The 24327-nt window shown below is 47.3% G+C and overlaps 2 protein-coding genes across 2 annotated transcripts in view; both read right to left on the bottom strand.

Moving 5' to 3' along the window:
- Window positions 1–24327, bottom strand: part of LOC144114144 (uncharacterized) — a 74939-nt gene that overhangs the window by 7484 nt on the left and 43128 nt on the right. Inside the window, exons 5-10 of the mRNA XM_077647662.1 lie at window positions 14620–14841; window positions 7733–7880; window positions 5823–6005; window positions 4648–4751; window positions 2797–3132; window positions 2454–2721 (exon numbers count right to left, since the gene is read on the bottom strand). Of these exons, the coding sequence (XP_077503788.1) occupies window positions 2454–2721; window positions 2797–3132; window positions 4648–4751; window positions 5823–6005; window positions 7733–7880; window positions 14620–14841 (1261 nt within the window). The remainder of the gene's footprint in view (window positions 1–2453; window positions 2722–2796; window positions 3133–4647; window positions 4752–5822; window positions 6006–7732; window positions 7881–14619; window positions 14842–24327) is intronic.
- LOC144114145 (uncharacterized) lies at window positions 20196–21664 on the bottom strand. The gene is made up of 2 exons (XM_077647663.1): window positions 21193–21664; window positions 20196–20387 (listed from the first exon to the last, which is right to left on the bottom strand). Exons 1-2 carry the CDS (start codon window positions 21529–21531, stop codon window positions 20328–20330), a joined length of 399 nt encoding a protein of 132 aa, XP_077503789.1. The 5' UTR covers window positions 21532–21664; the 3' UTR covers window positions 20196–20327.

The raw sequence follows: 24327 nt of genomic DNA on the forward strand, positions 1-24327 counted from the left end.
GTCCACTGACCCACGGAGCCTGTTACGCGCGTCTTCAGCTTTTTCATCATCAGCGCCAGTTTACCCAATGTACGCCGGCGGCCTATGCTCCAGTGCCACGTCTCTGCAGCAGTGTTGTCAACGGTAACGCGTATTGCTCCAGTGCCGTGTTTCCGCCGCAACGTTGGCCACGCCAACGCATGCAGCGCACATCTCTCTGTCACTACTTCCACACAGCTCAAAGCGCGAATATTAGTTTGATTAGTATCACTTGATGAAGACGACGATGTGCAATGCACAGTGCGAGAGTGTGTTGCTATATACACGAGGCGTGATGGCCGTTCCAGTGACTTTAGCTAAACTGATCTGTTCGCGCCACCGCGAGTGCGAATCCCAGTCGCGGGAATATTTTATTTCTTTATGGTTTGCCCAAGGTCACAATAAAGGTCATGCTTCGCAAAAACCGGTGAGCCGGTTCGACCTGTTGAGCTAATAAGCCTTTTTCTTGCTCCGAGCGAAGAAGCGAAAGATAACGCCGGCCGCGGTCTAAGCTCAGCGTCGAGGCTTGCTAACTAGGGAAAATAACTCATCAGTTTCGAATTGGCCGCCGCAGTCATTATAACACGTCACCAGCGGACGTTGCGTTTGCACTAGACTTCCGGCGCTCCTCGTGTGCCGAGTTTTGGTTTGGTGCAGAAAAAAACACATTTGTTCGCGCTGCAGAGCTTTGTAGAAAATGACCATTTCTTCGCTTTGAAAACTGATTTGGCATCGTTTTTTCCGTGGCTACAAACTCACCATTGACAATAGCAGCCAAAATTCGTTACCCCAGAAGTTAATTCGTAAACTTTAGTTAATGAGCTAATTAATTAGTGCATTTTTACAATTACAGTTGTCCGCCGCAGCTTAGAGTTTTCTACTGCAGAGTTCTTTTTTTTCTCGAAAAGTTCATTTTTAAGAATTTTAGTAAGTGTTCGCTGAAACACCCGGTATTTATGTCGAGTGGCTTTCACATAATGATTATGATTGTGAAAGCGGAAACAGTGTCCGTATCTGCGTGGGTGAGAGGAAGCGCTGACGGGGCCCATTGACGCTGTCGCGTCATCCGCTTAAATATGTCAGACGAGCTTAAATATATCATGCATAAGTTTTAAGTGTCCCCCAATTTTTAGTGCGTATGCTCTGCGCCTTGCTTTCCTGTGTAGGCTCTCATGTTGCGTCCGCCGTCTCGTAGAGTCTCACCAATCTCTCTCCTCTTTCTATATCCTTTCCCCCTTCTTTTGCTTTTTTCAGCAGGCAGGCGCTGTGCTCCGTTTGGTGGCAGTTGCCAGTGTATTCTTTTTCTGTTCTCCATTTTTCTGTATCATTCTTCATGCATTCAAGCGAAATAAATAATAAATTGCTGTTACAATTCCTGGAAGCAGGTGAGGAGGCAAGGAACTTTATACCACGCATCTAGCTTCGTTATCCCTCGGTGACCGTATGGAAGTCAGGGTATAACACTTAGAAAAAAATTCAGAGGGCACTTAAGACTGCTTTCATGCAGTGAAGGCGAAATCATTGGTGTGTGTCATCGTGAGCATTCGACCTCGACGCGGGTTGCGCACTGAGAAATAAACGAAAACGTGTTTCCGAAAGCCGATTCCCTAAGCGCTGAATCCACAGAGGTCCGAGCGAAACACTTCGACACTCGGTACGAATACCTGTCGCGAGCTAGCCGCCAACCTGACTAAGAGACGTATGCTATATGCAACGAGAAACCGTATGATAGCTCCCGCAGTGGTGTACGGCGAACGGTTGCGTCACGATTTTGATACGAAAATTTGTTTTGGAGGAAAGGAAATGGCGTAGTAACTGTGACATCTCGATGAACACCTCAACCGCGCCTTAAGGCTAGAGGTAGAGAGTCTGGAAAGGCATACACTTGAAGGCTCATAACTCGTCGGTTCGAATCCCTGTCCAACTTGACCAGCACACGTAAGCTATATGCAGCGAGAAAGCGTATGACACCACCCTGAACGCTGTACGACAAACGGTTGCTCACAATTTTGGTTCGAATAAAAATGGCGCCACATTGAGGTCAGCCAGTGGGGGCATATATAGGCGAACGACATGTTTATGATTGTCTGAAATGGCGGTGCTCGGCTTGCTGTGTGCCTACCAGGGCCGCTTGATGACGTCACCCTATTTTTCTTGCCATCGCTGGGATTTTCTGTACCATCTGCGGGTACACTAACACACGCCACCGGCTTTTCTCGTAATGGGACTAGCAATGCATAAGTTGTATATGAAGCCGCTTCAGGCCATTGTAACTGCAACTTTTGAACAAATACGACCTTCGTCTACCACTCGTAGTTTTTTTTTTTTAAATCATAATGGTCTAATTTTGAACGCCCTGTATACTAGTGCCTGTTGAGCTGACCATCGCAGTTTGGCGCGAGTGCTGTCTAGCGTTGGCGAATTGTCGCACTTACGCGTGGCAGTGCCCCGCCAGCCCCGAGGAGCCCTGGCCAGGCACGGGTCCGTGGGGTTGTAGGGGGTGGTTGGCGGCCGCGGCTCGTAGGCGGCCGGCTCGTGGGCGCCGGCCAGTCCATTCTGGTAGGGGGCCGGCTCGGGGACTCCCTTAGCCTCGGCGGCGCGGATCACGCTTTCGACCACCTCCTCGGGACGCACCATGGCGAACGCCTTTTCGCAGCTGCCGATGGGAGACTCGAGCGCCGCCTCCCAGGGGCTCTTGACCAGCTGCGCCGACAGGGGCCGCGAGGCGTTGGTGGCGCCACAGGCTGTCTACTAGTGAAAGTGTAAGTGGAGACTTACCCTGAGCCGAGGGTTTACCAGCGACTCCTTGAAGCGGTCCACAGGCGTCTTGATGGGCGTACGGATGGGAGCCACCGGCTGGTGCGGCTCGGGCCAGCGGTCTCCCAGCTGGGCCTTGACGCGCTCCACGTCCACAACCCAGTCCTCGGACTTCTTCTTGCGCTTTGCGAACATGGCGGCTCCTTTGCCGCAGGGCGAATTCAGGTCCTTCACCAAGTCGAGGCACACCTCAGGGCTAATGGCGTTGTGCTCGACGATGCTAATTCCCGTCGAGCGCAGCGTATTGGCGTCTTGTAGGTGCCTCGGGTCTAGGATCAGTTTCAGTTTCGGAGGACCCTGCGTGCGACAAGCTCAGCGCAAGTTGCGGGGTGTAGGAGAATGGGGGCATGCCATGCGATGGTAATGGTCAAGGAGCGTTTTAATGTAGTTGAAGAATAGATTGATTGATTGATTGATTGATTGATTGATTGATTGAGTCGTTGTGGAAGGCTCCGGATTAATTTAGGCTACCAGCGGCTCTTTAACGTTCGTCAAAATTTCAGGAAGTGGACTGAACCCGCTACCTTCCGCTCAGCAGCTGTGCACCATAGCCGCTGACCCTCTGCACAGAGCGCGCGCAGTGGACGAACAGTGTATGAAAGCAGCTTGGGGCCGAGATAGGCACGGATGAACGAAAGACGTGGCATATCTGCCCATGCCAGAACTTAACTGCATGGTTTAGAGCTCGTGATAATGCATAGGTTGCATAATCATTGCGTAACCTCAGTATGATTAACCCTTTAACCAGCCCCCACGGTGGCTCAGTGGCTATGCTCGGCTGCTTACCCGAAAGACGCGGGTTCGATCCCGGCCTTGGCGGCCGTATTCTATGGAGGCGAAATGTTGAGGCCCGTGTGCTGTGCGATGTCAGTGCACGTTAAAGATCCCCAGGTGGTCGAAATTATTCCGGAGCCCTCCACTGTGGCGGCCCTCATAGCCCGAGTCGCTTTGTGACATTAAACGCCATAAAACCAAATCTAATAGCCCGCTGTCTTTCAGTTTTGGCTTATGGGTAGAAATGCATCAAGTTTAGTCTCAGATTAAAATTTTGGGATGCTTTGCATCTTTCCATTGGAACGCGGAGAGAAATAAGCGTAGCGCGTTGTTTTATAAGGGCTCATCAAAAGGTATCGCGTTTTAGCTGAAGATAAAATCTATGGAACCACATCTTACTCCCTCATTTTAGGCATAATTTTGTGATTAAGAAACAAACGCATTCCTAATTTATGTACGCTGTTGAGAAAACGCGACATCGCAAATAGGTCCCATTTGACAACGGCTGTAAGGCCCCTTCGCGTGCGACAGGTGTGGTAGGCCACATCCGCCCAATTTTGTATGACAACGGATTGATGGTGGTTACATCAGCCCTTTGAGTGCCGCCATGTTAAGTCGGAAAGAAACACAAACCATCCTGACTTTTTCAGAATTTTCTTGCATGGCGCACGTATGGAAGTAGATGCGCTTTTTATGGGGCTGAAATGAAGGTGGATCATGGAGAGAAATGTGGTTAGGTCCGAATGTTCGACGTATAAGTGGCACTCGTGCCATTTGCACGTTACTCACACACGTTTACATGCGTGTCATCTTGTTTATCTTGTTTGGTACTTTTGATTTCTTAGTTATTAGCATGTTGGAAGCAGGATCCAGCATATTCCTGTTCGACGACTTTCGCGACATCATCAGGGGCTCTATAGACGAAGTAGGAAAGCCGAGAACTCGACCAAACCAAATGAAGAGGTCAGACAAGTGCTCATCTTTCCTTTGTCGCCTTTATCCCTTGCTTGGAATGGCTTCGTAATCTTTCGAACCAACCTTGCTTATCTTGTAGGGCACAGTCGCAGGGTCTGGCGTCGCAAGTTCGTCCCGGGACGTTTCTGTTCCAGACAGAGTCGCCTCGGAGTCCGAGTAATCGGGAGCTGGGGAGAAAGAAAACAAAAATAAAAGGAGCAAGGGCGAACTCTTCAGACACTCACGCACTCTCGGACAAAGCCAAAGTCAGCATAGTTTGAGGCAGCGTCCATTTTAGTTAGGATGTATTCTTCCACTCAACACAGACTAAAACATGTGGTTACATGCAAGTGCGGGAGATACGAGCGCATCACTTAATCTGCCCGCTGTAATGGGGCAGTTTGACAGGATATAACTCTGTGGTCCAATTGACAATACACGAGTCTACGAGTACCGCGCCTACAAGAACTTCGAAAACGCGTTTAAAATCGACGATTGCATAATGAGATACCCGATTTCTAGATAGTACCCGAATGCCGAGGTGCGTATATCTAAATGGAGATGAGCCAATTGTACCGGCGGCTTTCATAGTACGCTGTGTGCCGGGAAACAATGGGCAGTAATAGGAAGCGTGAATTCAACACGTTATCGCTGGTGGGACTGCCTCGCTGACGTCAAGGGCGTTGAAGACAGCGCAGACAAAGCCTGTTACGCGATCAAACCTGTACAGTGGTTCGGACAGGTAAGTAAATAAAGAAAGGATGCCATACCTTGCTCAAGGAAAGCGAGTGACGGATGCGCAGCGAGGAAGAAATAGTGTGTTGGGCTCAAATTACCCGAGTAGTGTTGGCAGGGGTTCCGAGCAGCCCAACCTATGCAGCCAGCTAAGCGGTTCCGATCAAGATTTTTTTTGTGTGTGTGTGTGTGTGTGTGTGTGTGTAAGGGGATCTCGGGCAGTGAGTGGGCGTTTCACTCAGTCCGCATTCCTGAAAACTGCATTTTATACCTTGGCGGAATTTTTGTTTTTGTGCGAAGTCGCTACAAGCCGACGCCTGGCAACCAAGTGGGTGCCGATTGAAATATCGCTGTGATGCCATAGCATTACTTCATCGCGTCAAGAATTTGCCTCGTCCGATACGCCAACGCAGCCAACTTTGGAAATTGTAGCGTATCTCCTCTACATGCCTAAATGGATGAAAGGTATTAGTAGACGTCGGTGCATGAAGGCACAAAGTAAAGTGTTCCATCAGCAGACGGACCTTCGTGGACCCACTTGTGGGAGCGCTTGACCCGCTTGAAGAACATGTTGGCACCGCGAGATTTCCGGTTGGTGTCGGCTGAGAGGGAGTCTGCTATCTTGCGTGCTAGTTCAACTTGTTCTTCAACCGTGGGATAAATGCAGTTGGGCTCCTCGTAAAAGCTCGATGACGAGAAAGTCTTTTCTGCATCGAGGGAGGAAACACAGAATGCCTCGTTAGACGGCTGTTTTTACTGGCAAGTTTTATTTATTTATTTCGCTAAATACCATGAAAGTCACAAATGGCACTGCACAGGAGGGACATAAAACATAAAATACACAAAATTTACATAGACATCAGTTAACAAATACGCTCAAAAATTACATATACAAAGGTTGAGTAAATAGCACTGCATTCGAGAAAAAAAAAGAAAAGGTTATGGTGAGTTAAAGCAACAAAGGTGTGTTGAAAGTTTTGTTTGAGAATTAAGTAGATTAGTTCGGTTAACTATATCATTAGGCAGTGAGTTCCAGTTTGTCCCAAATAATTAGATGGGTGATGCTTGGTAGCTTGGTGTCTGTGCGAAGATGGGTTGCACTTCGTGCGAGTTATCGGTACGGGACGAGATATGATGACCAGGAGAGATGCGAGCAGCGGCAAATGGGGAGTCGCCATAATATAACGATTGGAAGAAAGATAAAGAAGAGAACGTGCATCGTGTGATAAGATCAGGAATGAAGCTGCTTAATGCGACAGGATGCACAGTTGACTCGTGATGCGCACTGCAGGGGCAACTATAAACAAAACAGGTTCGCCCGTGCCATCCTTCAGCCTGAGTAGAAGGGTTGACGTTAACCGTTTCTAAAAAAATTCAGCCAATAAAAACAAAACAAAAATACCCTCGGTGAAGCTCACATGATAAGTTTTGTTTTGGCGGTTCTGTTGTGGACGACTGAGACCACACATAATATGAAGGGCGTAATAACTACATAATCGATAGAAGAGGATGCACCATTTAGAGTTGCTGGTTTTGGCAGTGCAGTTATTTTTAATGGTATTTTCCTAAAAACTTAAATTACTAGCCCTCTCACTGTTCGAGGTCAGACTCACTGCGCCGTGCTCAGATCACACAATTTCACGACTAAGTTTCGTATCTTTTCCTCAAACGTGAGATTTTTCCCAAACGGCTTATTGAGCTCGCGTTTATTTTATTGTGCTCTTTAATAAATGTGTCAGCATTAATAGATATTCCGTTCAGGCAATTTGAGGGGAAATCGATGGCGTGCTTGTCCCAAAATGAAAACTTGCAATACTGCTGCACTGATCGAGTTTTGCGTTCTCCAACCGCCTCTTGAAATCTTAATGACGCGAAGCAGCTTATACTAATTCTGGTTTCAAGCGGAGAAACGAGTTGGCTCAAGTTGTTCACCCCCAGTTTATGATTACGGAAATGTACACTGGCACGTAGAGCTCTGCGGACCGTTGTGACGTGTACAGAACAGATTGATTATCTTTTAAGCAAACTATCTTATGATAATTTGTATATTATTTAAGACAAGCTAAAAAAAAAGATATCCCAGAAAGAAATAGCACAGTTTCTTGTTATTATGTTTTGACGCGACTGGGTAGAACTGCCACCTGTTGCTTTACAACATTTTTCTCACTGGCCTATATAAATTTCAGCTACCCCACAGAGCTCACTGGCGCAGTGTAGCCACACACACTCCTTGCTGCAGTGAGCTTTACATGCCGGCAGTAACGTTTTTATTGGCATATGCCAGCGCTTGTAATTTCATAAAACGAAAGGTTTGGCAAGTGCTTTTCTTTCCTACTGATCGCGCCGAAACGTGGTTCGCGAGCGCAACGCTGGCCTGGCACGAAGGAAAGGAGAAAGATAAAGAAGGTTGCACTGGGGTGGGAAAGGACCTTACTCCTGTGGAGGCTGAGCGGGTGCACGTCCATAGCGGAATTGTATGCGGGCGGCTCGTAGAACTTTGGCAGCAGCACCAATCCCGTGGGGCTCAGAAGCGGGCTGTCCTGCGAGCCTCCGGCCTGCTGTGCCGGTTGCCCGCTGGCTTCCTGCGCACCAGGAAAGAGGAGCTGATAGATGTCAGGACGCGCCATGCGCGCACGCCGCCGGAGCAGAGACGCAGGAAAGCAGTTTGCGCGCAGTGTGGGAGGGGTTGGCGGGAAGGTGTGAGAGCTCCTTAGATCATGCTGTGAAACGTGTTGTCAGTGCACAAAATTACTGATTACGAAATGGGGGCGAGAAGGGGACACTGTTTTTCCTTCGTATTGCTGGATCTAGCGAGTCGTATTTCTAAAAAAAAAATGCGCCTTATATTCGGCGTTTACTTACTGGGTTGTGCTTATGATTAAATACTTGTAGTACGAAGTAGAGGAAGGGAGACAATTCTGAAAAAAAAAAAATCAAACTAGTTCTCGCGTTTTATTTTCAGTTCATCGACAAGGTTTAGCCTCCCAGAAGTTAGCCTAAGCGTGAAAGACAATCCTTTTTAACGTACTCAATGTGAGTTGGATAATACCATTGCTTTCACTGGATAATACCATTGCTTTCACTGTATTCTTTGCGTGCCAAGTTCAATTGGGGAAGCGGTTAACGAGGTCAGCTTGGCTTTAGGGCTTTTCATTTCAGCCAGGAACAAAGACGAAATATGTAATGTGTGTTGCCCGGACACACATCAGCTTGCGTTTGTAGCAGCGGCGACATGAAAATGGTGAATTGTTTTCAACCAAGAGAACTAGATTTTCATGAATAACCAATGGCCCAGACAAATGCCATAACATTCGACGGAAAACCTGTTTCTAGAAACAGTTTTGCTCATGAACCATGAAGCAGTATTTACGCATTTAAACTGGAAAGTTGGGCTAGTTGTTGGTGTTTGGATTAGGGTTTGTCCTTTGGGTTTCTCGGTCTATGTCCATGTTTGTTCACGCTAGCAGTTATGTCTTCCTGTGTATTTATGCACGCAACAAAATTCTTGTTTCCAGAGCAGATAAGATGCATGAGTATAGAAGCAATGGAAGTCTGTGCAGAAACTAGACAAGAATGTATGTATCGTATAGTCGTTAAATACTGTGGGCCTTTCGACTAAAACAAGTACTGAGCTTACCAGCTGGCCAACGAATCGGCTTACCTACTGGGCTTACCAACTGTGCTTACCAACTGTGCCAACTGGCCCGTCTAATTCCTCTTTTGAAGTACTGAGCATCCAGGAGACAAAAACAGTTTCGTGATTAATTTTGCGAACCACGCTATCGGTTGCTGAGGAAGTGTACTGATAAAACGAGGCTCATATCCAGGCAACTGTTGGATGGTGGGGTGGTCTGATCCCTTTCCGCCATCTTACTGCACTGAACCCCGGGCGCAACGGCTCAAATCATTACCGTATTTTTAACCCCTTCACGTTGGAGCCAGCATTGTTGCAGCCTCTTGCAGGATACGCTAGGAGCACTAGTCGGTACGTTTCCCGAAACTCTGGAGATTACGCGCAAGACTCTAGGTGTGGACAGCTCAATGAAACGTGAATAAAAAAAGAATAAAACCGCGACGATTTTCTTGCATCAAAATAAGCTAACCGACCAGAGCGGGGCTCTGAGTGAAATGACTGCTTGTTGAAGCGCTATGGTTCGCACGTACCGAAGTCGTTAAATGCCACTTAAACCAAAGAAAAAAAAATCAAGTATAAGCAGGGTGTCACCTTTAATTTAGCGGTTTAAATGAAAAAAAGAAAGTCCGGAAGTAAAACTGTGGCCAAAGGAGGAAAACCTGGCACTACACCGACCAGCACTGAAGTCGCGGAAGCTAAGCCATGCGAGCACTGTGGAACTTTGCGTTCGCATCGCCTCCCACCGCGCAGCGCTTCCCTAAAAGAAAGCGTGAACAGCCAACAACGGCAACAACGAGAAAGGAGGATGCAGGCAGTGGAAGCAGCGTCATTTTAAACTCTGGGCCAACTTCTCGGGGCGAGGGTAGAAGGCGCTGCACGGATAAGGCTCGCCAAGACATCCTCGAGTGTCGGCATCTGGCTTTGATAGCAACAGAGTTTGTCAACTTCCCGGAGGGGAGCCAAGGCAGAGGAGGAGGACCAAGTGCATGCGCAACGAGGCATGTGGTGAAAAATTCCGCGTCCCCAGAAATCGAGTCTCAGCGGCGGCGGGGGAAGTGGGGGGAGTCGGGCCGCCGGCTCACCTTCTCACTGGTGCTGGCGGAACAACCCGCGCAGCCGGAGCTGCTCTCTCGCGTTCGTCCCTCCGCAACGAGTGGCCGTCATCGCGGTTCATCGAGGCTTGCGCGCGATGCACGAGGCGGAGGCGGGCAGGGCCTTCCGCGCGGTCGGCCCGCGCGTTTCCTGATTGCGTTTTTGAGGCCGCCGCCGGCGGCTCAAGGTGGATTCAAGGAAAGCGGGGAAGGGAGAAACGGCTGTCCTCGCATCCCTCGCGAATGAGCCGGCGGCGAACAAAAGAGAAGGGAGGGAGGGGTGGCTACAGTCCAGGAGTTGCCGCCGACAGTCTGGGCAGTGTAGCGCCGGCTCCACCGAGGAGGGGCGCTGCATGCGCTCGACCCGTGCCGAGCTCCGGAAAAAGGCGGCCGCCGGCAGGATGGGGGCAGCGGTAAATTCGGCCCGAAATAAACAGGACCGTGCAGCAGGCTTGCTGCTCGGGTGCCTCTCGACTGCGCCACCGAGTCGCTGACAGGGAACTCGGAGACGCGTCTCGGTGTTTAATGGACGAGCACAGTGTTTATTCTCGTGTCGGTCAAACTGTCTCTCGCAACGGCGCCAATTTAACGAAGAAAAAAAAAAGCGCAGAAATCCTACGGCTTATTGTTACTGGCCGTTTTTGCCTTCGGAAATTGCTTAGGATTACTCTTTAATTTCTGCTTTTGATGTGTGACCGCATACATAATACGTATTTTCGTCAATTCGCCACCGCTAGTGCCGCTGAGATCCGCTGTTGCAAGTGGGAACATCATAATTAAATTTCCTAAATGAAACCTGTTTTAAGGTAAACGCTCGTAATTTTCTATTTGCTGACGCAAAAGGCCAGAAAAATAAATAAATAAAACGACATACTAAGAGACCTCTGGCACAGCGTCTGAACGCACGTGCTTGCGTTCGCTATGCAAGTAAAACATTTGGAATCAGGCATTTCCGGAATAAAATTTGTACTTCTCGGCCTGGTCATAAACGCGTTACTTAATTCTATCTGTCAAGGCGGCACCCCAGTGCGGTGAATGGGCTGCCACGCTCTGCTCCGAATCACGACGATTGAGCAAAAACTCGTCTCGCAATGTCGCCGTTTGAGAGAACCCGCACTGCGAACAACCTCTTCGCTTCACTTTGCTTTCGCTCCACACAAACTCAGGCTTTGCTCGGGAGCTGTCGGCGCGGCGCGAGGAAGACAGGAGCGCGCGTGTGACACATGAGGCGAGAATTAATAGTTTGTCCGAGCGGTGCCAGGAGGGTTCGATGGACGGCGTAAATTACTCTTTTTTTTCTAGTTCTCCTTCCTTTTAAATGTTCCTACAGTGTAGACGTTGGTCTTGTCTTCACCCCATTTCGCTAGGCTTGGGTAGCGAACCGGATGCTATTCTGGTTAACCTCACTGCCCTTCGTTTGCCTCGTTCCGTCTGCACGGAGCTTCTCGCGTCGAAGAGAACTCTCTTCGGCAGGTTTGTGCGTACCATGGCCATAAAAGTTTGCTATTTTAGCACAGCAGTGCGCTCGTGCCGTTTGCTTCGTTTATTCTTCGATTTTTTTAACCGTTTGTACGTATTATATTTTTTCATTTCCTCTGAAAAATCACTCTTTAAGGCAAAGAAGCCGTTTCGTGCGTAGAAGGAAAATGATACGTCTTCTTTATTTTTGCTTGAAGCGGAGCTAAAACACACATACACAAAAACATGCAGTATTGTGTTTCATAAGTTTCCCCTATGTTAAAACTTACAAGCTAGTAAAGCCTATCCAGTAAAGACAAGTTTTATGTGACGACGGGGCCGACAGTTTTTGTTAGCGTCGGATACTGACATCTCGGAAGTGGACTTTAATTTCATGAATTGAAAATACGCGCTGAAACAATTTTGTTTGATTGTCTGAATAATGGATTTTCATGTACCGTGCACTACTGGGGCTTTTAGGCTTGCCGTAGTGGAAGGCACCTGGATTAATTTCGACCGCCTGGAGTTTTTAAAGGGGCACCGATATCGGACAGCACCGGGGCGTTTTTGCATTCTGACTTTGCTGAAATGCAGCCGCCTCAACCAGGGTCGAACCCACAACCTTGGGCTCAGCAGCAAAATGCCGTACCCACTGAATCACTGCGGTGGGTGCGGCTATTTCAAAGCAGTAATTGGTTTATGGTGTTTAATTTCCCACAGCGACAGAGGTTCTGAGGTGGAAGGCTCCGGGTGGTTTCGACCACCTGGGGATCTTTAACGTGCACTGAAATCGCACAGTACATGGGCCTTCATTATTTCGCTTCCATCGAAACGCGACCACCGTGGCCGGGATCGAACCCGCGTCCTTCGGGTCAGTAGCCTAGCACCATAACCGCTGAGCCACCCCGGCGGCTCAAAGCAGTAATATCTAGCTATAGTTGGCATGGTAAAACCACGGCACACCTGTCGAACTGTGCACTGAATTTCTTTCCTGCACTTTTTTTCAACCTTGGGTGGCACATTGGAGTTGACTTTGTACGTTTAATGGAATCCTCAGGCATGCTCTATGTAGTGATGGTAGCAACGTATGCAACAGCACGTGTCTCCGTAGCGACATACAATTTTCCTGTTATAGCCTTATAGCACTTTAGCACTTATGGCAAACAGAAGTGACCTGACCTTTGTGTGGAATGGACCGAACTGGGGCCTAGAGTGTTGCGAGCAAGTAATACCAATAAACGTCATAACCATATCGAACAGTCACGAGCTACCGATAGTCTCATAAAGTTCCTTGATAAGCTTATATGCAAGGCTTTCTTCTGAGTGTGAAGCCAAGTGAAGCATAAAAGGAGGCCAATCTTCGATGCTTCGCACAGCTAAGTGGTTTTACTTTTAGGCAAGACTTTATTTTGAGACATTTGACGCGTTACGCACCTTTACAGTGGCTCTACTATTTCTGTTTTCTAAATTAAGCTTTTACGTAGAGCATTGGGAGTAAAAATAACTGGAGAAAAAAAGCAACACTCAATTATTCGAGAAAAGACGACACTAGCTTGAACATCTGAAATACGTTTGGGTGGCCATATGAAATATACTGCCTGTCGTATGTAACCAAACACGTCCGTAAATTCTTTTAGCCCCGCTCCCTTTGTCCTGCCCCCACTCTTCTTACTCTCTCCAAGCGTTTAGAAGCAAAAAGAGAGGAAAGAACATTTGCAGTATCCTGTGGGTACTTGAAAATAAATAGTAATAACAAAGAAACGGAAAGCTTCGATTTTTAAAATTTTTATATTCTTCTCGATGAATTCTTGCCACTATTTCTTGCCACTAGAATTCTTGCCGTATTGTCAATTTTTCTCAATATGGCGTAGTGTGCTCAAGTGCTCTCAATGGCTTCGTTTGCAAGGCGCGCTAAATCTCAGAAGTGGATCGATGTGAAGAGCTTGTAAATATAACTGCTGCTATAGCTTGCGCATAGGTCCGCAAATACCGGTTCGTTAATTTGGCTCAAGTGTGCTATTTCAACTCCGTTCTCGCCCACGTGCAGCAGGATGATGCCTTTCCTGGATGAAATCAGGTCGTGGTACGTTAGTTGCGGCGAGAAAAGTACTTCCTTTAGCAATTAGAATTACAAATTCATCGCTTGGGCTTAAATAATCGTTTATTTTGTGATTTTGAGGCATACTGAATCGATTTCGCAGTACTGTGATGTTCTTGATCCAAGCAATCAAAATGAGAGTCCTTGATGTGGCTTTGCTTTTAATGGAGGGCGAAAACTGGTCGTGTAACGCGAATAAATAAAAAGAAAACCTTTTTGCAAGGGCTGCAGAAAACGCACCTTTTACTTTGCTTAATTTCACTGGTTCCATTTTTAGTCCTGCTGGAAAACGACCTGTTCGTTAAGGCCTTGCCACATTACCAGTGACGTGTACTCTCAGAAATATAAAACGTGGCTCTCTGATTGCCGAATCGCTAAAAAAGTTGTGAAGGCGCGACAAGGAGGATAACTGGCTGACACACTGCTTCTAAGCTGCCTTGCATCATACGGATAAAGCTCTGTGCTGACCATGAGCATCTGCTTTCAAGGCGACATGATTGAGTGGCTGTAACAAGCCCGTTCGAGCACACGCTCTGTCTCATATAGCCGTGGCAGCATGCACTCGAATCGCGTAAGGCGAAATTTGTGTCTGAGCTTAAATTCGCAGAATAGCACTCAAGGAAATTGTGAACATATAGACTTTAATTAGGCGGCAGTGGTGTCAGCAATTGAGCGCTCACAATATAAAGTGGCTGCATGCGTATGGTTAAAGCAGGGATAAAATATGGCATTGTGCTTTTCCTTGGCTCTTGTTCACGCGTGTCTCTTCTAGTACTGGGTGAGAGATACTATAAAGAAGGACCCTGTTGTGATACGTGGGACTGAAAAAGGCTGCTGTTCCTTGGTGGTGATTATATTGTACCTGTTAACGACTGTCAGCGCATTTATGTGGTCCTCAAAAGCACAACCCTGAATGCGAGTGTCCTTTGCATTACGAACGACGTTTTGTGCTGGTCGTATTCGTTTTTTTTTTAAACTTTACGCCACGGCTTGTACGCTCCTTTCGGGCGGCGCATGCCTCGCGGTCCCAGAATACTCACGCTGGCACTGGAGCAGGGCCTGTCCGGAGGGAAACCGAAGCGGGCCACATCTGAGGCCAGCTCTGTGTTCAGCTTGAGCTTGGGCTTGGGAGCAGTGGGCGGCGGGGCTTTCTTGGTGGTGCTGCTGCTGCTGCTGCTGGTAGTCGTCACCGTGGTGGTTGCGGAGAGCAGCGACCCACCCGACGGCAGCTGCGAGGTCTCCTTCTTAGTCTCCGTCACGCTCTGCACGGACAGCATGTGAGGAAGGAAGCGGCTCAGTGGCTGGTTAATGCTGCTAGCAGGGCGGGACACGTCCTTTGTGCCGTTTGACAGCCGCCCGAAGAAGCAAGCCACTGGATGCTTTTGGCGCACACAACGAGGCAAAGGGCTTTTGCCTACTTACTTGTTTTTCATCATGAGCCGATTTTTGGCCACAACAACTTTAGGCTTTGAAGCGTGCATAAAATCAGGAAAATTTAGTCTCGGCTAGTGGTTTTAAAGAATTTGCAGTAACCCAGAGGGACTACTGGAGGAGAAATTTCAAGTGCAATTATCAGAGGATTCTGTGAACAACAAACTTCTTTTGTTGAGCGCCAGAAAACTAGCTGTTTTTAATTTTACGTGGAGTAGTAATCAGCTATAGCAGTTATAAAACTATAGCTATTATAAAATATTAGAAGCAGTTATAAAATGTGGTAAGTATAATCGCACAATTGTTTTAACGTATTCCCCCAATTTATTCCCGTGACGACACCTGACGTGTGCAGGCCTGTTGAGAATAAATAAAACTAGATCCAGAGTGTCTTACCGTATTTGCGTACCTCATCTCAAGAAAAGCTTGGCAGTATCTCTTACATCACCACCACTGCAAGTTTCAACACACAAGAGAAACCTGTCATTTTCAACCTTTGTCTTTTATTATTCACGCGTGAAAGCGGAAAGCTTCCTGTACATGAATATACAGCAGAACTTAACTAGAAACAGCTGCTTACGGAGGGAGTTTTCAGTGCTGCAAGGGTATCGAACGGCGCGCTCGGAAATTATGGGGAGTGTGCGGCGTGGCGGCGGTTGTTATGGGTTCAGTGTTCACAACTGCTTTCTGAGTGTAGCTGATCGCCATGGCGCGCTCTTTTTCTTTCACACAGCTGAATCCGATACAGTGTACGGAAAGTGAAAGCAACAACACGCGCTCGGGCTGACCTTCACTATTATGCTTGCCATCATGGGTATGATCGTGATGATCCATTTGTGTACTGAGCATTCACGCACTGAACAGGCAGCGCACCCAAATTCTGATCCGGCGTAATGCGAATATAGCAACACGTTGTCCTGTAAAGGGTGCACTACCGCACGCATATGCTTGTTGAGGTGAAACAAGTTTGAGGACCCGTTATGCTCTTGCAACGTTCGCAGAATTTATTAGGAAGATTTAAGTACTGGCTTCTTCATAAACAGGGACTGAAACCGCCCCTTAAACCATTAGCAGGTAATATGAGCACACTCTAGGGCTTTAGGTGCGAAAGGAAGCGCAGTAGATCGCTACAGGAGCACCAAGCTTAGCATGCTAGCTGCCTCAAGCAGTTCCAACGATGTGTTTAATGAGGAGCCTGTTCTGTATGTGATCAGTGTTCTTGGAGTTCATTTGAATGCGATCACAGATTCTAAGTGCAAAACCCGCGTGCTAATAAATGGAGACTTGTGCATCGATATTACTGGGTTGTACCAGTTGGTTTCGTCTATCTGTGTTTCTTATGTAATTTTTTAAAGGGTTCAACAGAGCAGGAATAGACCATGTTTGTCCTTTCATTCGTTGATGGCCTTCAATACCTATGGCACGTCGGCTAGTGCGCCATATTGAGCCAAGTGGAGCGTAAATTAAAAATTTCCACGTTTTGGTGAATTATGATTTGTTCAAAGCATTATGCGTAGCAAAGATAGCCTGAGACACGTGCTGTGGCTTAGCAACGAGTTTTATAAAACTATAGCACAGGATATAATAGAATTTTTTGAGTGCACAAAGTGTTAAAATATTATTTTTCGCTCAAGGTGTATGTGCTGTGTAAAGATATGCATAACACTGAATGCTTTGCCACGCATTTTACATTTTCGTGAGTCATCTGCGGCCATCAGAATAACTTGGTCGATCACTTGTGTTTATATGTCTTCCCCAAGTTATAAATACATCTTTTACTTTCCTTTCCCACTTTGACGCAGACTACGAATGAGCCGGACACGAATGGTTACACATGTCTTGTACTCGAGAGGTGAGGTATACGTATATTAAAAAAAAAATTGCAGACGCTCACGCGCCTTTCAGTTAAGCATATCTAAATTCTACTGAAGAAAAACTTTGCAAGCAGTAGACTTCAAGACATGTGATGTGAGTAAAGTTGTATATTTATTTGTAAAGCGTATGTGATGCATATGTTGCAAGTGTTTTAATTAATGATATCTTGATGCACTATTTTGTTTTACGGTGTTTAACGTCCCGAATCCACTAAGGCTATGGGGAACGCCGTAGTGGAGGGCTCCGGATAATTTCGACCACTTGTGGTTCTTTAGCGTGCACTGACATCGCACAGTACACGAGAATATAGCATTTCGCCTGCATCAAAATGCGACTGTCGTGACCGGAATCGAACCCGCGTTTTTCTGGTCAGCAGCCGAGCACCAGGACCACTGAGCCACCGCGGGAGTGTTTTCGTTGTAACATGTGGATATGTAGTATTGGCATTTTATGAAGGACTGCGTGGTTAAAAGTTATTGGCTGACACAGGCATGTTGTGCATTTCGGAAGAATGGAAGGGGCTGCCTCAGGGGCGCACATAAATAACTGTTTTAAATGAAATGCTGCCCTTGTTTTTATCCGACATCTTTTTTTCTGCGCTTCTAAGAATCCTCTTTTTTAAGCGGAATCGAACACAGAATTTCTTCATCATGGTTCTGCGATAATTAAAAACCGCACTTGGATTGCTTGCGTAAGAACCATGCTGACGGAGGCTTTCTGCTTTCAAAGAGCGGACGAAAAGGGGGGGGGGTGCAGTCTCGCCAGCTTAATCTACCGGTTTTGCTTACTTTTATGCCGATGCTTGCAGATTTGCACGCAACTATCCAGCACTGCGCATCTGAAGAAGATACATTCAAGAGACATTCAGCGTCACGCGCAGGACCGTGTGTTTGAAACTAGGCAAAAGCTTTTTGACTGTTTCTAGGAGCTTCGTAATGCAGAGGCAATACGAGGGTTGAATTTTTTTTAAATCTGCAATGGTGTTGCCAAGCAGCCAGTCGTGCAAAAATGTACATGCACAAACACTGTGGCTCCTTAATTTATGTTTTCAGTGGGGGCCCCCAAACCTGAGACTCCAGGAACTGTATTTTGTAACAATTTTGTCTCGAACTCAATTTTTCTCTTCCTTATAATTGCTAGCGGCCACCTGTGCTGGTTTTTGAACCAACCATTGAAGGAGGGACCGACCAGTGATAGCGAAATTAATGAATAAAGCAAAAACCGTTGCACAATACAACCAAAGGTTGTCGACATGTGTGGAAAGAACATTGTATTTTTCTGCTATTTTATTAAAGGTTAGAGCTATTTTGTGACTTTTGAGTGAGTTATTGTTATGGAGCATTCAATGTGTTGTGTTTTATGGCACATTATTAAGTATTCAGTCAGGCTTGCTATTTGTATTCCTTATGCCGCTCTTTGCGCTAATACGTGCTCTTTTGTATATTTGAACGTTCTGTTATTTTAGTTCTACACTTTAAAGGATGTCTAGACTATCTTGCGCTATTTTATCACACATCTTTTGTGTCTGCCGCAGCGGTGAATCAGTGGTTATGGTGCTAGGCTGCTGACCCTTAAGACGCGGGTTCGATCCCAGGGGCGACAGTCGCATTTTAACGGAGGTGAAACGCTAGAGGCCTGTGTGCTGTGCGATATCTGCACGTTAAAGATCCTCGGTGGTCGAAACTTTCCGAAGCGCTGGACTACGGCGCCCCTCACAGCCTCAGTAGAGAACGTTTTTTTCTCGTTTTTTTTCATTGCCCAGAAGAAGAAAACAAAACGCCAAAATTTTTATACGTAGTTTTCTTCACAGTATCACCTCCCTACGCACTGTCAAAGTTGGTCTAATTGAGCTCTTTGGGAGTCTGCGAAGCATCTGGTGTCGTCCACTAGGCGGCAAGGCTTTTGTAGCGAACAACCACTAACGTCATTCGCATGTCGGCTTCTACGAATTCCTCCATCGTCTGCGCCATGTGAAAGAAACATGTCGAAGCTCAGTAATGTGCATACGAAGCTGCGCGACAAGCTTGCGGGAGAGCGCATGCAAACAGTCGTCCACACACCTGTCTAGAGCGCTCGGACGGCGCCCTCGGTTGTGCATATATATGACAATTGCCGCTGCCTGCCTGCCTGCCTGCACGGGGAGTTAAACACTATCCATGGGAATGTGCATGCATTATAAGGTCTTGCTTTGAGTGCTAGGCCACCTGTAAATAGCACAAGTGTATTTCCCGGTGCGCAGTTCGAGCGATCTAGACAGGTGCGTGGACGACTGTGCGTGCACTCGAACCTCACGGAAAAAGGCGCACATCAATCTTATTCGTACCCAGCAGGGACGAGTGAGACTGATGCAGTGCTTTGCGTCGATTGTATTGTATACAATATGCCACCGTGTTCTTCCTGAAATGCTACCAGCATATTTTGTTTGGTGGAATATATAATTCCTACTTATTTCAGAGTTACAAAGTAAATGGGCTTAATGAAATGCGTCTCGTTTAGCTCCAAAATAACTTTTTTTTTCTGAAGAAAAAGAACAGGAAAAAATGCTTCTTTTCCGAGCTTTAAAATTTTTTCGAAAGTTTACAACTCTAAGCCTCAGTCGCATGAGGAAGCTAAGCCCCACAAAACGAAGCCAATCTTTGTCTGTTGCTAGTCGTGTATGCATCCAGACAACATATTTAGTATTAAACGGCAGACTCACAAAAGAGCAAAACGGTGTCGTCCACTTGCGCAGCAAGTCGTTAATAAAATAGATTTAAGATACTGAGCGCATGGCGTCTTTCAAGTTGCGTCACTGACTACGGGTTTAAAACGCGAAGCTTAAAGCGCACTTTCAGCCTATCTATACATTTGAACTTGAGCCAAGCAAACAATCTAAAGAGGAAAATAAATTGCGCAGTGGCGGTATTGTTCTTGGAACGCAGGAAGACAAGCTGGCAGAGTGAGCATATATAAATAACACGTTAAGGATTGCGTAATAGTGTGTAGCATGGGCAATACAAAAGAATAAAGTTTCTCTGATGACGCTTTCGATATAATGTAAGCAAGAGACAAATCCCACAGCTATTCGTAATTGGTGATTAAAATTCCGGGTAGCCCTTTGATCTCTGTCTACCTTTATTCTTCTAGTCGTGACGCAGCAGGCCCGCGAAAATACAGGGCTGTTCACTTACATACATAATCTTTGTACAGTTAATATGAGCTGCCTGGGGTATGTTTGCTGGCTTCCTTGATAAACGCCTTGAAGCCAGTAGAACATTGTTGCTCTTTTTAAGCCACTCCTGGGCTACAAGATAGACAGACATAAACGTGATTACGTAAAAATTGTTTATTGAGCGATGTGATTCTTCTGTAGTAAATAGGCTCTGTGCACTCAACGCAGTAGTGAATGAGTAAGGTCCACGAGGTCGTCACAGCCAAGAACAGTCGTAGTCCCTTGGTTAAATCAGTTGTGGGACTCAAAGCTGCTCGTCGATGAAAACGTCTGCTTGGAGTACTTCATTTGCTGTAAAGAAAGGACACATACTTTAAGAGCAGGAAGTTGATAAGAACGAGATGATGTCAGCATATTCGCATGTTGGCGCTCAAATTACGACATTCAGTAGGTTTGACGGGGACTCGGAGGAGGATTCGAAACTGGGAAAACAACGGCAGCGCCCTGTTAGTGTTAGTGCGAGATTTTAAGTTCGCTTAAGACAACTCGAACGAAGAAGGCGACACTTTGATTGAAGTTCGCGTCATGATGTGGCTGTTAAAATTAAAGTATATAGTGCGCGCTTTCCTCTTGTCGCCTTGCTAAACTTCTGGCTCACAGTGTGCTACGTATTCACCAACTCCGGCATCAGCAAGATGGCACAGTGAGCAGAAGTGCTAATAAATCGACTTTCATGGCTATTTCTAAAAATATTACTTTTGACAGTTCGTGGTTTCAGTAGCGAGAAACGGTAAGGAAGTATCCGAGGACGCTAAGCCTGCATGAAGGCTTACTGGGGCCAGATGGCTCATGACTGAGCAGCAGCTTGAATTTATACAAACGTGAGCAAAAATGAAGGACATGAGTCAACGCTGTGTTGTAGGTCCTTTAACGCATCGTTGAGTCAAGCCTTTCTCATTTTCTCTCATGAGTTCATGGTCAGAAAAAAATCTTCCCGGGAAAGCCGCGCAAAAAGCAGCAATCGGCAAAGCTAGGACAGAAAGAGAAAGCCGATAACGTGCTAGCGGGGCGCCAGTTCCGGCCAGCACATTACCTCGGCTTCGCCTCAGGCGAAGCTCAAGCTGCTCGGGCTCTGACTGAATTGAACGGAACTTGCCTGCTGCGCGGTCGTCTTCACGATCCTCTGGGATTCGTTGGACTCGGTGGAAGACTGGTGCACCATGGAGCGGCTGTCCTGCATCAGCTTGCGCACGGCCTGGCTGGACTCGGTGACCGTCTGGTCGCCGTGCGTGGCCACGCGCTTGGACTGCTGCGTCTCGGTGCGGGACTGGGTGCTCTTCTTGAGCACCGTCTGGCCTTCGTCGGCGGTTGCGCAGTCGGAGGGCACCACGATGCCGCCTTCGGTGGGCAGCTTGAGCTGCATCTCCAGCCTGGCGCCCAGCGGCACGTTGATGACCGAGCCGGGCGTGAGCGGAACCTTGGTGCTCTCTTCCATGGCGACTGCTTCGCTCAACTGCTCTGCTCGTGAGCTGGCCGAGATGCGGAGTACGACTATAAAGCGGCGCCCCGGGCGGCGTCAATTGTAGTCTTGGAGGGAGGAGAGATGCGCTGGCTTCGCAGAAGGCGGGGTTTCGTCAGCGTGACGTGTCTCAAAGCCAGGCACATCTACCGAGAAGCGGGAGAGGGGAGGGGCAACGCCGGGAGGGCTTTCCGCGGGCGGCGAAAAATAAGACAAACGCGCGGCTCTTTCCCAACCGTCAACTTCTCACCACTGCCTGCCGATTCACGCACGCTCGAGTATGAAATTATGGCAGCAATTAATGAGCACGACGCTGCTTTTGCTCCCTTCGTTCACCGGAGCGCGGTGCGCAGGCACTGGATATCCAGGGTTTAAAACGGGCTGGAATGTCGCTCTGTTTGTCTGCCCTCCACAGACGCCGGCGGGCGCGCGAGGAGGGGCCGTTTACAAGGAGAGGAGGTTCTCCCCGCACTGATGCGTCGGCCGCGCTAAACTTAGCGCGGCTCCGGCCCGAGAGATGTTGCCCCTCGGCCGCGTAACTGGAGACCGGGTTCAAGCTGGTGCCGGAGTCATTACGCAGTTGGCTTGATCTAAAACAATACAAAAATATGCGCTGTGCAAGTGCCAAGCTCACCGCTGAACTGCGCGTCCCGGGTGGCATGGTCGTGCGCACCCTCATGGCCTGCGTGGCGAGGAATTCCGCGTGCCGGGACCTGGACGCCGCGAGGTCGCCCTGAGTCACCCGCTGGTTGCGTCAATCTTGGACCCGGTGTCGAACTCGGGAGTCAATGCTCACGTGGACGTGCCAGGAAGACGAAAGCGGCCGAACGGTTCTCTCGCTTCTTGCACCGGGCGGTGGCGAGACGACGGACAGAATTCCCAGGAAAAAGTAAACAGGGCTAAAGCCAAGCTGCGTTTGTAGATTTGCTTCGCGTGTGAGCGGTGAGAAGAACGCGTGAAGAAGGTGCGTGAGGAATCGCAGTAGGCAGTGTGAGGTAGAATTGCGTGATTGCACCGTTGTGCGTAGTAGTATTGCAGACGTTCGCTGATATGGCGATACCTAAGTGACGACAGGAGAGGTACATTCACAGAAGGTATGCAATCTACGCAGAAAATGAAGAGACGGATATAATTTTTTTTTTGGTTGTAAAGAAAGGAAACTAAGGCTTGCTGTAATCTAAGCAGAATGTGTGATAAGCTAGTGCTTTTAAACGTATTATGCATATATATGAAGCACAGAAAATATAAGCTTCGACGGAAGCATTCTTAACTTCGAGACAAAAACTTCGCCACTTGCTGAATTGCATCGCTAAATCATTGATTTTTGTGTAGTAAAAAACAGTGCAATTAGTATCAATTGAGTCCTATGGACAATGTTTATTTTTATCATCATCATAATCAACAACAACAAAGTTAAGGTCATAAGTTATGTGTTTTAAAGCTTGTTAAAATATCCCCTAATATCGATGTTACACGTATCATCATAGTCATCATCATCACTATCATCATCAGCCTGACTACGGCCACTGCAGTACAAAGGCTTTTCCCATATCTCTACAATTTAGTGCCGGCCTCGGCCACGCTATCCCCGCAAACTTCCCAATCTCATTCGCCCACCTAACCTTCTGCCGCACCCTGCTACGCTTACCTTCTCTTAGAATCCACTGCGTTACCGTTAAGGACCATCGGTTATCTTGCCATCGGATATGCTCAGGCCAAGCCCATTTTTTCCTCTTCATTTCGACTAGGATGTCATTAAACCGTGTTTGATCTCTGACCCATTCTGCCCTCTTCCTGTCTACTAACGTTACACCTATCATTTTCCTTTCCATAGCTCGCTGCATTGTCCTGAATCTAAGTTGAACCCTTTTCGTTAGCCTCCACGTTTTTGCCCATAGGTGAATACCGGTAAGATACAGCTGTTATATGCTTTTCTCTTGGGGGATATTGGTAAACTGCAATTCATGACCTGAGAAAAGCTTCCAAATGCGCTCCACCCCATTCTTATTCGTCTAGTTATTTTACTCTCGTGATCCGAATCTGCAGTCACTACCTGCCCTAAGTAGACATGTTCCCTTACCACTTCCGGCACCTCGTTACCAATTGTGAACTGCTGTTCTCTTGCTAGACTGTTGAACATTACTTTGGTTTTCTGCATATTAGTCTTTAGACCCACAGTACTGATCTGCCCAACTCAGGTGAATACCGGTAAGATACAGCTGTTATATGCTTTTCTCTTGGGGGATATTGGTAAACTGCAATTCATGACCTGAGAAAAGCTTCCAAATGCGCTCCACCCCATTCTTATTCGTCTACTTATTTTACTCTCGTGATCCGAATCTGCAGTCACTACCTGCCCTAAGTAGACATGTTCCCTTACCACTTCCGGCACCTCGTTACCAATTGTGAACTGCTGTTCTCTTGCTAGACTGTTGAACATTACTTTGGTTTTCTGCATATTAGTCTTTAGACCCACAGTACTGATCTGCCCAACTCATTTATCATGTTTTGCAGTTCCTCTCCTGAGTGACTCAGCAAGGCAATGTCATCAGCGAATTGCAGATTGCTAAGGTGTTCTCTATGAGCTCTTATCCCAATTGTTCCCAATCCAGACCTCTGAATACATAGCAATTGAAGTTAGTAAAGACGCAGCACAAGTGGTTTAATTTCGATTGAAGATTTACTCCTCAGACTTCAAAAAGAGAATCTTTCAGCAGACTGGTTTGATCACACGCTGCCGTAACCTGACATGGCTCGTCTATCGTGCCCGAC

This window comes from Amblyomma americanum, chromosome 1 (genome assembly GCF_052857255.1).
Source record: "Amblyomma americanum isolate KBUSLIRL-KWMA chromosome 1, ASM5285725v1, whole genome shotgun sequence".
Taxonomy (NCBI): domain Eukaryota; kingdom Metazoa; phylum Arthropoda; class Arachnida; order Ixodida; family Ixodidae; genus Amblyomma; species Amblyomma americanum.

What these genes read in the sequence shown, in the direction of transcription:
- LOC144114145 (XM_077647663.1), bottom strand. Translation starts at nt 21,531, where the DNA reads ATGGAAGAGAGCACCAAGGTTCCGCTCACGCCCGGCTCGGTCATCAAC. An exon ending in TGAAGACGACCGCGCAGCAG is followed by an intron (nt 20,388 to 21,192) that starts GCAAGTTCCGTT and finishes CTTTCTTTACAG; the next exon opens with CAAATGAAGTACTCCAAGCA.